Source organism: Podarcis filfolensis (genome assembly GCF_964270895.1).
Source record: "Podarcis filfolensis genome assembly, chromosome: 9".
Taxonomy (NCBI): Eukaryota; Metazoa; Chordata; class Lepidosauria; order Squamata; family Lacertidae; genus Podarcis; species Podarcis filfolensis.
The window spans coordinates 27,761,023-27,775,948 of record NC_139610.1 but is presented as its reverse complement, the minus strand read 5'-3'; the positions used below and the strand labels follow the sequence as shown (position 1 = coordinate 27,775,948).

General features: G+C 40.6%; 1 protein-coding gene across 7 annotated transcripts in view; it reads right to left on the bottom strand.

Annotated features, from left to right (window-relative positions):
* Positions 1-14,893, bottom strand: part of CENPU (centromere protein U) — a 29,942-nt gene extending 15,049 nt beyond the window's left edge. For 3 of the 7 annotated variants that reach the window (XM_083631143.1, XM_083631137.1, XM_083631141.1), the window contains exons 1-6: positions 14,628-14,850; positions 12,162-12,229; positions 4,803-4,854; positions 3,155-3,224; positions 2,533-2,659; positions 939-1,011 (exon numbers count right to left, since the gene is read on the bottom strand). In XM_083631143.1, the coding sequence (XP_083487269.1) occupies positions 939-1,011; positions 2,533-2,659; positions 3,155-3,224; positions 4,803-4,854; positions 12,162-12,178 (339 nt within the window). In that variant the 5' untranslated portion in view covers positions 12,179-12,229; positions 14,628-14,850. Of the gene's footprint in view, positions 1-938; positions 1,012-2,532; positions 2,660-3,154; positions 3,225-4,802; positions 4,855-12,161; positions 12,230-14,035; positions 14,318-14,413; positions 14,540-14,627 lie in introns of those variants that run through there. The other 4 variants (XM_083631142.1, XM_083631140.1, XM_083631138.1 and 1 more) reach the window with 4 other exon arrangements.
* Positions 14,894-14,926: the final 33 nt, after the last annotated feature.

Here is a 14,926-nt window from a genome sequence, read left to right as displayed (position 1 = left end):
GAAAATTTTGTAAAACAGGTAGCCATGAAGCACTTGCAGCCTCAATAAAACAGCCTCAAGTTGTTACCATATATGACAACTGTGATCACATCTGGACCAATATAAGCAGCTGTTTATAGTGAGCACATGGGAAGCAGCTGAGCTGTACTATAGAAATATTAGACTAAGAGCACCACTATTTAAAATCCTAAGTGTCAACTTCCATTAAAATGAGTTTCTAACATTCATAATTTCTGTGTAGTCTGAAGACATGCAGACAATTACCTCAACACAGAAAACAAGAGTCTGCAAAAGCCTATACACATAATGTGCCTGCAAAGATACAATGTTTTGTGCACCAAACATACAATTCCTGGTATGTCTGCCATTCCTCAACTATCATACTTGTGCTAATCTTCTTTTCTGAGCACTCAAAAGCTGCATTTGCTAGATTGGGGTAAATGCATTTAAGAGCTTCAGCTCCTAGAAGGGAAATTATAATATACAAGGGAATATATATATATATATATATATATATATATATATATGTATATGTATATGTATATGTATATGTATATGATTTCTAAGGCCAAGTCATGACTTTAAGAGCCATGCCATGTGAAGATAATATTACCGATATTCATTCTTCATTATCTTAGCTAGCATGAGATTTCAGCTAGTAGTAAATAAATCATACTTGCTTGAAATCTGGAGAATTAATTACCCAGTTATAATAATATACATTTAAAACATAAAGATCCAATTATTTATTTCCAATATATTGGAAATATATTGGAATTTTCAATATATTGTTGTCTATGTATATCATGCTATGTATGTATATCGTGCTATGTATATCATGCTATGGCCACACGGCTAATGCAATAAAATCTGAATATATTGTTGTCTGTTTTCCTGAAGTAAAAGTAGGACACACAATCTTAACTTCATTTCTTTACCATATTCTCTTGCACAGGTTCCCCTTCAGAAACTTCTCTCTCTGATCTTGATTTCAAGATATGCTGACGCTTGCTAGAAAAAGATATAAAATAATGCAATACAGTATATTCTGGCATGTAGCTTTAAAAATCAAAAGGTCACTTCTTTTCTTGCTAAGAAGTTTCACTGTTGGCACACAGGATTTGTCCAATGCTGACAGTAAGAATCAAAGAGCCAGCAAGAATATAGTGGGGATCAAATGGGTATGTGAATTGAATGGTATGTAGATGTAGATATACTGTTGTGTATATCTGAGTTACTCAAAAAGCTATATGGCTTGTGTTGCATAGTGTCGTGTTGCATAGTGGTTAAGAGCTGAAGGAGCTGATACTGCACAACAGTATATGCTGATAGGAATTGAAGCTTAATTCACTGAGACAATTTACAAATCTCTAATATCTCTTACAATGTGTTCCTAGGGGTCACACAGATGTGCCACTCAGAAAGGTACTGCAAGAGCTAAAGGTTCAGTCTTGATGACACAGTAGAGTACAAAGAGCCAAAGAAAAATAATGCAGTATATTTATACACTTTTGCTGCATAATGTATTGATTGCAAATAATAATCCTGTTTAGACCTTAAAGTTAGGAATACTCCTACAGTCATATTTTTGAAACATACAAGTTGGTTTAGAACACACGTGGGGAAACGTTTTGGCTTCACAGGCCAGATCCTTTGCATCACAGGCCTCGCAGGGTGGATGGGGCTGCCCACCTATCAAAACCCCATCTGTGGCTTTGCAATGTGCCCACTGAAACACTCACTCCTCTCCTTTCATTTCAAACAGTGCTTTGCTCTGCCTCCCCTTTAGGCAGAGGGGCATTGTTAAACCCATGTTTAGTGCTTTGGGAAGTTCTGAGCTTGTTTCTCCCCTCTCCACCATTGACAGGCATGAGAGAAACAAGGCTGAAGTTTGCTGGCAACAGCAGCAAGCTGGCAAACACTTCAAACAAGCCCTCTTGTACACCAAGCCCAGTGCTTAGGAGGACTGCTCTCCCTTCCCATCAGCTGCTACAATCGGGGTGTGATCCTGCTTCGTGCTGGGTTCCAAAAGCACTGTTTGAAGCAGCTCGTGCGTTTCTCTTGAAAACAGGTGGCACACAAGCTGCTTCACATAGCGCTTTTGAGCAGGATTTGATCTCTGCTTATCACCAGTGATGTCAGCTGATGGGCAGGTGGGCATGGTTTGGGGATAATGGCCTCATGGGCGAAAGTGGACCCCTAACAGACCAGATTGGCCTGCAGTTCCGCACCCTATATTTCAAATAAAAAGGAGGGAGCATGCTTGTGTTCACTCCTCCATATCCTTAGTTAAAAGTTTAAAAAGGAACAATCAAACCATCCAAGCATTTCACATGGTTTGGATGCTATCTTCTCAATTGCATGAAAAGGCACCTGAAAATTAGATGGGAGTTCTGTAGTGTGCTGAATGAATGGCCAATGTTAGTATGCCTAGTATATTTTAGTCAAGCTAACAGGTGTGTGAGTGAATGGGGAATGGGTACATGATGTGTTACAAGGATAAACATGTTTTCAAATTTACATCTGTAGTACCTTCCTCTAGTATCCTTCTTTTTTGGCTCAGAATCTGATGAACTGCTTGTTGACCCATCTGAATGCTGATCTTCTTCCTCATAAGCAGACACAGCGGTGCTATGTAAAGGTTCCTGTGAAGGTTCACCTAGATAACATAGACAAATCTAGCATTAATGAACTGCACCATCTTGTTTGTAGTGAGCAATAAAAACACAGGTCAGTCTTGGGCATTCAGACATTTGTCCACCTCGAATGTAAACATATACATGAGGGAGAGCAAGGGCACACTATCAGTGACAACTGTCCCTTCCAGCACAACCACTTTATTAAATTAACAGTCCTCCTATTTCAGAACTTCACCTTCAAAACTCATGGAGGGCTAGTAACATGATAACAGTAATGTGTCAGAAGAGGTGGGCTTGACAGCACATTCATTTCTCCTCATGGGCTTGTTTACATGTGAGGAGAACATATTTTTATATTTCTCACTTCAATTCCTTGTAATTTTGGACTATTCTAATGCCTCAGCCCTGAAACTGTTCACAGGATTTGGGGCACGACTTACACCGCTGAAGCAGATTCTATTTTATGTTCTGTAACTATTAGTGTCAATTTAAAAAGGCAAAATGCGATCACTAACCAAATAATTCATCAGGTTCCTCTGCTTGGTCAGTTTGGAGAACTTTCAAAATACCTGATACATCTGGTTCCTAAGGAGAAAGCAGTTTAAAATGAAAGTGCAACTTGACGTGGTATCCCTGGGGAGGACCCTCAAAAAACAGAATCTGTAACAAATAGCTGAAAATTGAGATTTCTTTCTTTCAGTGTAAGAAATAGAAGTCAAACAAATTCAAATACTGGATTAGAACAAGAAAGAAATGTTTTATCAAAATACTATTTCCTATAATAAAAAACCCGCAGAAAGCAAAACAAGACAAAAAACCAGGGGTTATGTATGTATTTTTTTTGGGGGGGGGGGAGGGATTGGCCTTTGGGGTAGGGTGAGATAGATAGGGGTTTATGTGTGTGTGTGAATGACAGACACTTATTTCATCTATGGAGTGGATTTTCCGGATCTGTATGTGCTGTTTGTGTGACTGATAGAGAAACAGTTGGACATAGAAAGAGGAGTAGTGGTGTGATGGGGGGAGAAGGAGAGGCGGGCAGGCAAGGTATGTATGTATGATCTGTCAGAGAGGGTGAAATGTATGCAATGTGTGTGAGGGAAGGTATGCTAGTATGTGAGTGGTCTGCTTGTATATGTGGTCTGTGTAAGAGAGAGAGAGAGAGAGATGTTCGTGTAGCTGTGTATATGTAGTGTATGACATACATATATACATACATACATACAGCATTTTACTTGTATGCTGGCTTTCCAAAGTTAAAACCATGCACAAGGCAGCTTACAACATGAAAAAAATACATAATTACATAGCCAAAATTAGCCATAAACAATAAATAAGACACCAAAAAGTACACAACCAAATTGAACAATTTCCACATATATCTTAAGATCTAAAATAAAGATCCTTTTTTTAATTAGTAACAGAAACACCCAGCCAAACAAAACTTCCTAAACAATAGTCCAGCCCAAGAGTCTTTTCAGCAGCCTCAGCTTTCATAGCTGGAGTCAGTCAGGGCCCTCCCCTCCCAGGCCAGGTGGGAAAAGGCCTGCAAGGCAGGGAACAAGTCTTCCAAGACTCACAGCCAAGATGTAGGAGTGTGTATGTGTGAGAGATGTGTGTGTGTGTTTGTGGCCTGTATTTGCGTAGTGTGTGTCAGTGTGAGAGTGAGCAGGATGTAACCATTCTGTATATGTTTTTCTGGTACTGGGGAATTCTCTATGATTTGACAGCAACAGCACCATTGTGTGCATTTGAGGAATCAATACTGTGTTATCTCCAATCCAAAAGTGGCAAGCAGCAGATTTTCTGGGTAAGGGGAGGAGAGCAGCAGTGACTGTACTAATTTTGTGTCATGCTATGCCGCTGAATGTCAGCCATTCATTATCCCATTCTCTGTACACACGTATTTTACATATTCTGTATACTTATAGTGCCCCTAACGGAGGATGATTCTGTAGTGCATCATGCTCTTTAAGCACTTGGGATATCATGTGTCACCTCTATAGTTGGAAGAGCGAAAGGCTTTTTTAAAAAAAAGTTTAAGTTCAAAATTCCCCATAGAACTCCAGTATGGATTATCTCAAGGCTGTGAATCAAATAAAACTAAACAGAAGTGGAAAATGTCTCATTTGTGTTTGAATGAAAAAGATATGTGCCACTTACTCCCAGTTTCTTTCTGAAGTCCCTCCTTGATTTTCCCTTTGGCATCTTTTTACTAACAAAATAGGGGGAAAGAAACATTACCATAAAGGGGTATATTATATTTTACATTTATGATTTTTTTTCAGCAGGACCTTTATCAACTCTTCATTGCACTTGTATCTGTGAGTTCCCTAAAACAGAATGACACAGTCCTAGGTAGTCTCCCATTCAAGTACAGAACAAGCTCAGTCCTATACAGCTTGAGTATTTCAGGTGCTTGCAGAACATCTCTGGAGTTCTGCAATCAGTCAGTCAGTATATTTATTTTGCTGTTCCTTATACAAACACATTCCATCACTGAGGACTTCCGGTTAGCGCCGGCGCTTAATGGCGGATCTCAACCGGAGCTCCGGGAGAGATCTGCTTCGTGGGTTCGGGTCCTGTCAGCTACGGCGAAGCGGGGACCCCTAAAAATCACAGGCGCGTTGCCTGTGAACTGGAGACTCGGCGGGCACCTTTGCGCCCCCCCCGACGCTGCGAAATAGCCTTTTTAAAGGCTCCGGAGCAGCGGAGGGGTCTTGGAGCGGTGCTGAGAGTCGTCTTCACCCAGCCTGCGAAGCGAAGCCGCGTCGCCATTAGCGGAGAGCGCTGACTTCTTCCCGTGAAATTGGATTAAAAGAACAACTATCCGTGAGTAGGATTGACTGCTAAAGTAGAAATTGGACTCTAAAATTAAGAAATTGGGTACCGAGACGGATAAGCACTAAAAAGGAAGTCTGCTTTCCGTTCTGTAGCAAGATCAAAGCGAAAGGCACTCTAGCTGTAACTGCTTGAGAGGAAACTTGCGGGATTTAAGAAATCCACCACCAAAGCAAAGAACTCCCCCCCCCGAAGGCAGGAGGGGGGGGAAGAAGATTTTAAAAGTGTTTCCCTGCCAATTTAAAAGAATTGGATTAAGTATCGCTGCTCTTTAACCTGGGATCGGACTGCCGGAGAAAAGGAACCGGCTAAGGACTGTTGCTATAAGAAGCTAAAAAGTATCTCAAATTGACTTTGGTTACCTCCAATTTGAAACACTGTTTCTGTGGTATTACAAAGTTACTTACAGGACACTATTGACTGGGATCCCCTTGAAAAAGGAAAGAAAAATTGAAAGGGACTAGGAAACTTTTATTCCTTCTTTTTTGAAGAGTGTGGGATTACTTTGAGAAGCATAGAACTGACTCTACGCCCCCTAGAGGACCTACAAATTGTTTCAGCAACAAGTGGAGTTTAAAATTTGAGAACTTTGTTTGTGAGTTTCAAAGTCTGGGAATGACCTTGACTAAAAGACTTTGTTATGGCAGATGGTAAAGAGAAAGGGGAGTTACAAGAAACAACCTTGAGATCTGGCAGACAATACAAAATTGACACTTTCATGCAAAGAAGGGCTTCTGTAACAGGAGCCTCTGGAACTATAGTGGCTGCAAAGCCAAAAGTGAAAGCAATGTCTACAGAAGAATCATTTGCTAAGGTATTGGAGAAGATAAATGACTCTTTGGAGGAACTAAAAAAGCAAGGTGCGGAGACTAAATTGCAAGTTGCTGAAACTAAAGTACAAGTTGCTGAAACAAATAAAAAAATTGAAGAAATCTCTGGGAAAATTGACCTAAATACTAAAAGTATAACTGACCTAGGGAATAAAGTGAACTCAAATGCAGAAGCAATTGGGAAATTATTGGAAGATTCATCTATAACACGAAAGATAGCTGAGGAAGCTAAGGAAATTGCAACTGCTGCGGAGGAAAAATTTCCACCAGTTTACAAGAAATTGGATGAATATGAACTGGCACTCTCTATGCAGGATATGCAACGCAAGGAGAGGAACCTGAGGATCAGACTTGTGCCGGAAAAGGAAGGAGAGAACTTGGTGGATGATTTGACAAAAGAATTTTCTGATTTTTGGAAGCAGGAGCTGAAGAAAGAGGACTTTAAGATAGAAAGCGCATTTAGATTGGGAATAAGACAGAAGAGAAATCGACCCAGAGATTGTCTTATTACCTTAAGATCAAAGGAGGAGCGAGATAAAATATTGAACCTGCACTACCAAACAGCCCTTCGAATTGAAGACTTTTTTATTGAGATCTTTAAAGACATCCCTAAGAGTATCTTGGACGCAAGAGGACATTATAAAGACCTGGTGACACTGCTGAAGAAGAACTACATACCATTCAGGTGGGAATTTCCCCAAGGCTTGTCTTTTAAATATAAGGGAAAGAAGAGAAGAATAAAGACTGTAAGTGATAAAGACAAGTTCTTGGGAGAACACGAAGAAGACCTACAGAAAGAGACATTTCCAGGACAAGGGCATCCATCACTGGACACGAACACGGTACCACCGACAGACGAGGAACAAAAACAGGGAGCTGTAGGAGGAAGGAGTAAATAATCCCATCATGGCTCTGCAACTTCTAACCTGGAATTGTAATGGCTTAAATATTCCCAGGAAGAGAAAAAGTATATTTCATGCCTTAAAGAAAGACCAATTGGACTTGATTTGCCTACAAGAGACCCACGTGACAAGAGCACACAGAAAATTATTAATAAATAAAAGACTGGGACAGGAATTTATATCTTCAGACAGAGTAAAAAAGAGAGGAGTGGTGATCTATGCAAAAGAAAAATTGCAACCGAAACAAATCTTTAAAGATGATCAAGGAAGATATTTGGCAATTGAAATTCAATCTCAAGGAGAGAAGTATTTGATAGTGGGAATCTATGCACCAAACGAAGGGAAAGCTGAATTTTTTAAGAAGTTGCATGAAATTTTGATGGACCATATGGATTACAACTTAATTTTGATGGGAGATATGAATGGAGTGGTTTCAACAAATATGGACAAGGCACAAAGACAGGTAATAACAAAAGATGGAAGACTACCAAAGACTTTTTTTGAAATGACTGACAATATGGACTTGATTGATATTTGGAGAACAAAACACCCATTAGAAAGAGAGGGAACCTTCTTTTCTGAAGCCAAAATGACATGGACAAGGATTGACCAAATCTGGGTGACTAGCAGTATGGCTCCGAACATAAAAAAAGTAGAAATCTGCCCAAAAACTTTCTCCGACCATAATGCTGTAAAGATGGTGATGAGGCAAACAACAACTGGTTCCTTCAGATGGAGAATGAATGACACCTTATTTAGAGACGAGGAGATCTGCAAGAAGGCCCAAAAAACCTTGAAAGACTATTTTGAAATCAACTTAAGGTCTGAAGTAGAAAAAAGAATAGTATGGGACGCAAGCAAAGCCATGATGAGAGGGTTTTTGATTCAGCAAAATACTTTAAAGAAGAGAAAGCAAAATGAGAAAAAGGAGAGAATTTTGGAAAAGATAAAAGAAGGGGAAAAACAATTAAGATCGAAGCCAAAATCCCAAGAGATTCTAAGAGAAATCAAATTTCATCAAACACAATATATGGAACTGATGAATCAAGAATTAGAGTGGAAAATTAAACAAATGAGACAAAAGACCTTTGAATCTGCTGATAAATGTGGCAAGTTACTGGCTTGGCAAATAAAGAAGAGACAAAAACTCAACACGGTAACAAATATAGAAGTGGAAGGAAAAAACATAAGCAACCCAGCGGAAATTAGGAATTGTTTTCAGAACTACTTTAGACAACTTTACACACAAGGGCCGCAAAAAGAAATGGACATACAACAGTTCCTCGAGGAAAATGGGCTGAAAAAGGTTTCGCAAGAAAGTAAGATAATATTGAACCAGGAGATATCAGCACAAGAAATAGAAGATGCCATTCAAGGCATGACGCTGGGCAAATCCCCTGGACCGGATGGACTGACTTCCAAATACTACAAAGTTTTGAAGGAAGGGTTGATACAACCTTTGAAGGAAGTCTGCAATGAGATTATGGAGGGGAAAAGGGCACCCGATACGTGGAGAGAGGCCCACATTACACTTATACCAAAGACAGAGACTGAAAAGACCCAACTTAAAAACTACCGACCCATCTCGTTATTGAATGTGGATTACAAAATCTTTGCTGATATTTTGGCAAAAAGACTGAAGAGAGTTTTGATGGAGGAGATTCACGGGGACCAAGCGGGCTTTCTCCCAAAAAGGCACTTGTCGAACAATGTAAGGAATATAATTGACATTTTGGAAAAGCTGGAAGTGAACATAAACACTAAAGCTGTTTTGATATTTGTGGATGCCGAGAAAGCCTTTGACAACATTTCTTGGAGTTTTATGTTGAAGAACCTCCGGGGGATGGGGGTAGGCCAAGGGTTTGAAAATGGTATAGGTGCAATATACTCTGAACAGAAAGCCAAACTAATTGTAAATAATGTGGTTACAGAAGAGTTCAAGATTGAAAAAGGGACACGTCAGGGGTGCCCTATCTCCCCATTACTTTTTATATCGGTCCTGGAGGTTTTGCTTAATATGATTAGGAGGGACCAGTTGGTTAAAGGGATTCAGGTCGGAGCTAAACAATATAAACTGAGAGCATTTGCAGATGACTTAGTACTTACATTGCAAGAGCCAGAAGCTAGCACGAAAAGAGTTTTGGAAATAATTCAAGAGTTTGGTCAAATGGCAGGATTTAAATTGAATAAGTCTAAGACAAAGGTTTTGGAGAAAAATTTGACACAGATAGAAAAGGAAAGGTTCCAGAATGAGACAGGGTTGACTGTGGTTAAAAAAGTGAAATATTTGGGTATAAATATGACAGCTAAAAATGTGAATTTGTTTAAAGATAATTATGAAAAAACTTGGAGAGAAGTGAAAAAAGATTTGGAGATTTGGTCCAACTTAAAGCTTTCCTTGTTAGGCCGTATTGCAGCTATAAAAATGAATGTATTGCCAAGAATGTTGTTTTTGTTCCAAGCACTGCAAATAATTGATAAAATGGATTGTTTCAAGAGGTGGCAAAAAGACATATCTAAATTTGTCTGGCAGGGCAAAAAGCCCAGAATTAAATTTAAGATATTAACGGATTCAAAGGAAAGAGGGGGGTTTGCCCTGCCAGACTTTAAACTTTACTATGAAGCGGCAGCTTTCTGCTGGCTGAAAGAATGGCTACTTCTTGAAAACACAGACATTTTGGATTTGGAAGGTTTTAATAACATTTTTGGGTGGCATGCATATTTGTGGTATGACAAGGTTAAAGCACATAAAAGTTTCAAAAATCATATTGTCAGAAAAGCACTATTAAATGTCTGGGTCAGATATAAAGACTTGCTGGAAAATAAAACTCCAAGGTGGCTGTCGCCAATGGAAGCTAAGGCAGTTAAAAAGTTAAATATGGAGTCCAAGTGGCCAAGATACTGGGAAATTTTGGAAAAGGAAGGGGACAAATTGAGATTGCAGAGTTTTGAGAAATTAAAAGGGAAGGTGAGAGACTGGTTGCACTATCATCAAATAAATGAAGCGTTTAAACTGGACAGTAAAATTGGCTTCCAGGTGGAAAAATCAAAATTGGAGACAGAACTGTTAGAACCCAGTACTAAGAATTTGTCCAAAATGTACATTTTGCTGCTGAAATGGAATACACAAGATGAAACGGTTAAATCGGTCATGATTAAATGGGCTCAGGACATTGGTCATAATATTTTGTTTGCTGATTGGGAAAAGTTGTGGACCACCGGGATGAAATTTACGGCATGTAATGCCTTAAGAGAAAACATTATGAAAATGATATATAGGTGGTACATAACCCCAGTCAAGCTTGCAAAGATTTACCATGTGCCTGACAACAAATGTTGGAAATGTAAAGAAACTGAAGGTACATTTTTTCATCTTTGGTGGACCTGCCCGAAGATTAAGGCATTCTGGGAAATGATCTATAATGAACTTAAAAAGGTATTTAAATATACTTTCCCCAAGAAACCAGAGGCCTTTCTCTTGGGTATTGTCGGCCAAGGGGTGTTAAAGACGGATATAACTTTCTTTATGTATGCTACAACAGCAGCTAGAATACTCATTGCGAAGTACTGGAAGACGCAAGAACTACCCACACTGGAAGAATGGCAGATGAAGGTGATAGACTATATGGGCTTGGCAGAAATGACGAGCAGAATCCGAAACCAGGGAAGAGAAGCAGCGCAAGAAGAATGGAAAAAATTCAAGGACTATTTAAAGAAATATCACAAAGTTAATGAAAGTTAGAATGATGTTGGACTGGAAAGTAAATGGTTACTATTAGCAATGGTTAAGACAAGGAAAATAAGGAAGAATAGTCTAAATTTAAATTAAAATAAGGGAAGATTTGCTGAACAATCGATAAGAATTTGGAATACAGAAAGGGGAGGCATGAGGAAGTCGGGGAAGATAGGATATGAAATTAGGATATGAAATGATACATGTTTTTTGTTTTGTTTTTGTTTTTGTATGTTTATGTTTGTTGTATTGTGTTTATATGGAAAAAAAAATATTATTAAAAAAAAAAAAAAACACATTCCATCACTGTTCTGTCCATATGTGTATTGCATATTAATGAAATTATTATTTTGTGGAATGCCATTGTGAAAGTTAAAAGATATGGTGGGAGATGAGAACTGGAAGGCACAGAGGGGCTTAGATGCTATGTCTGCTGAGAGAAATTTAACAGCAGATCTGTCATTGCTGCTTACTGTAAAATAGTATTTTTTTGAAAAGCACCTATCTCAACAGTAGACATACAGACTCAGGCAGATGATATTTATTGTATTACTCCTTTCAATTAAGAAGCCAGTATGATCTTGCAAAAAATGTAATTTCCATATAATAGATCAAAATTCTAGCAACTTCTAGAAGCAAGTTCTTCAGTTACCGTATTTTTCGCTCGATAACACGCACCAGACCATAACACGCACATAGTTTTTAGAGGAGGAAAACAAGAAAAAAAATATTCTAAATGAAATAGTGGATATATGATTTTTGTGGTTCATGCTGTGGCCACAGACATGTGATCTGACAGTGAGTTTGGAGTAGCCCAATGCAAAAATCCTGAGGATCCATGTGGATCCATGCTTTGTAACCACGGAGGAGGGAAGGAAGGGGAACCATGGATCCTCTGCTCACGACTGCAGCAGATCCCCCCCGCCACCCGCAGACATTCGCTCCATAACACGCACAGACATTTCCCCTTACTTTCTAGGAGGAAAAAAGTGAGTGTTATGGTGCAAAAAATACGGTATATGCACACCTTCATATTCTTATAGCTGACTAACACTCCCTTGTAATCTATACACTCTTTTACCAGCACAGATGTTGTGATTTACACTTGCTTAGGACAAATTAATCTATTTAAAAAATGCCAAGGACAAGACTGATGTAAATTTTGTTGAGAAAAGTGGAAATGAACTTATAAATACTTTTTTTCATAGTTACTAACCGAACACTGTTTTCCATATTTTGCTCTTGTCTTGTCTGTACTGCTAATTTAAGATGAATTTATTTCTTCTGAAAAGAGAAAAACACACACACACACACACTTCATAATCACATTCAGGTGGAACAATAAGACATACACTTTCCACTTTTTATGAAGATGAGTAAATCCACGAACAAGTGTGGCTACCAAAATCGCGTCTGGTTTGTTTCCCACTATTCCTCCCTACTTCCACCTTGTGGACGACAGAGATACAGGAATGCTATCTGCCTGTCTTACAGGGATGTAAGATTAAAGCATGTAAAGTAACCGGCCGCCCCCCAAGCTAGTCAACCTGGCGAGAAAGCTAGAGGTGTTTTCTCTCTCTTTTTTGGCTGCTAAGACTAAAAGCGGGTTATCTTCAACTCTTGAGCCAGCAAAGATTGGCACTACAAATGATGTAAGGAGCGAGCTGCAGCCCACGATAGGAAAAGTAGTAAGGAAACACCTAGCTACTTTAAATGAATTCAAATCTCCAGGGCCTGATGAGCTGCATCCAAAGGGTACTAAAGGAGCTTGCGGATGTAATTTCAGAGCCTTTGTCTATTATTTTTGAGAATTCTTGGAGAACAGGTGCAGTCCCTACAGACTGGAGGAGGGCAAATGCCCCCATCTTCAAAAAGGGGGAAAGGAAGGTCCAGGTAACTACCAACCAGCGAGCTTGACATTGATACCAGAGAAGACCCCAGAGAAGACCCTAGAACAGTTTATTCAACAGTCGGTCTGTGAGCATTTAGAAAAGGATGCTGTGATTATTAAGAACCAGCATGGGTTTCTTAAAAATATGTCATGCCAGACCAACCTGATTTCTTTCTTCTTCTTTTTTGATGGAATTACAGACTTGGTGGATCAGGGAAATGCTGCGGAGATAGTGTATCTTTATTTCAATAAGGCTTTTGACAAAGTTCCCTATTATATTCTTGCGAGGAAGCTGTTAAAATTTGGGTTGAACGAGGTAACTGTTAGGTGGATTTGTAGCTGGTTGACTGACCGAACCCAAAGAGTACTCATTAATGGTTCCTCGTTATCCTGGAAAAAAGTGAAAAGTGGGGTGCTGCAGAGTTCTGTCCTGGTCCCATTGTTAACGTCTATATAAATGACTTGGATAAAAGAATTGAGAGGATGCTCATCCAATTTGCAGATGGCACCAAACTGGGAGGGGTAGCTAATGCCACAGAAGACAGAATCAGAATTCAAAATTACCTTAACAGATTGGAGAACTGGGCGCAAGCTAACAAAATGAATTTCAATAGGGACAAATATAAGGTTCTGCACTTAAGACAGGAAGAACCACATACACAAATATAGGATGGGGGACACCTGGCTTACTAGCAGTACAAGTGAAAAGGATCTAGGAGTCCACAAGCTTAACGTAAGTTAACAGTGTGATGCAGCAACAAAAAAAGCCAATGCTGTTCTAGGCTGCATCAACAGAAGTATAGTGTCCAGATCAAGGGAAGTAATAGTACCGGTCTATTCTGCCTTAGACCACACTTGGAATACTGTGTCCAATTTTGGACACCACAAATTAAGAAGGATGTTGACAAGCTGGAAGGTGTGCAGAGGGCGGCAACCAAGATGATCAAAGGTCTGGAAACTAAGCCTTATGAGGAGTGCTTGAAATATATGTTTAGTCTGGAAAAGAGGAGACTGAGAGGAGACATGACAGCCATCTTTAAATATCTTAAGGGCTGTCACGTGGAGGAGGGAGAATGCTTATTTTCTCCTGCTCTGGAGGGTAGGACTCGAACCCATGGCTTCAAGTTGCAAGAAAGATTTCGACTAAACATTGGGAAAGACTTTCTGACAGTAAGAGCTGTTCAGCAGTGGGCTCCCACCCGAGGTGGTGGACTCTCCTTCCTTGGAGGTTTCCAAACAGAGGTTGGTCAGCCACCTGTCATGGATGCTTTAGCTCAGATTCCTGCATTGCAGGGGGTTGGACTAGAGGACCTTCGGGGTTCCTTCCAAGATTCTATGATTAGCTTCTGGCTAAAATAAAATAAAATGCCAGAGCCGCTCCCAAGAGCTCCCTCGCTGAGCTACAGCGACTTCAAACCGGAAGAGCAGCCGCCCCTCAGAACTCTTTTCTTTGCCTCAACATTCACGCGGCGCGTCCGTTGGCACCGTTGACAACCCGCGCGCGCGTAACAACGACTCCCATGCCCCGCCCCCCGGCACGCAGCCTGGGGCCACGCCCTTCCTCTGTTGCGCTCTACCTTAACGTCCGATAAGCCCCACTCCTTCTGGCCACGCCCCCTCATAACTCCTCTCGAGCCCACGGCTCCCCCTCCCTGACTAGGGCCCCTGGGCCTCTGCACCTAGCGCCCCCCCCCCCGCCAAAAGTGCCCCCTTGAGCTGAACTATTCGGCTGTGGCGCGCGCCCCCCTCAGTCGCCAGGCCCGACAGCTTCCGCGAGAGAAGCGAACTCACCGCGAGCTCCCTTCGGCTGTTTCTTTCCCGCCGTTGTAACTCAAATGGCCGCGCCGGAACTGTCCCACCGAGCACCCGGAAATGGGGGGAGACGCAACTATTAGGACTTCCCTCAGCAATACAAGGAACAAGGCTTTTGAGGGCGCCCCTGTTTCTATCTCGGCAGTTGGTTTGGTCCGTCGGCTCTGAGCTAAGAGGCGAAAGAGTATGCTAAGAGCTTTAGGAGACGAGCGGCGTTAGCTGCTGGTAGCTGTGAGAACAGAGGAGCAGCGCCATCTAGTGGTTGGAAGGGAGTAGGT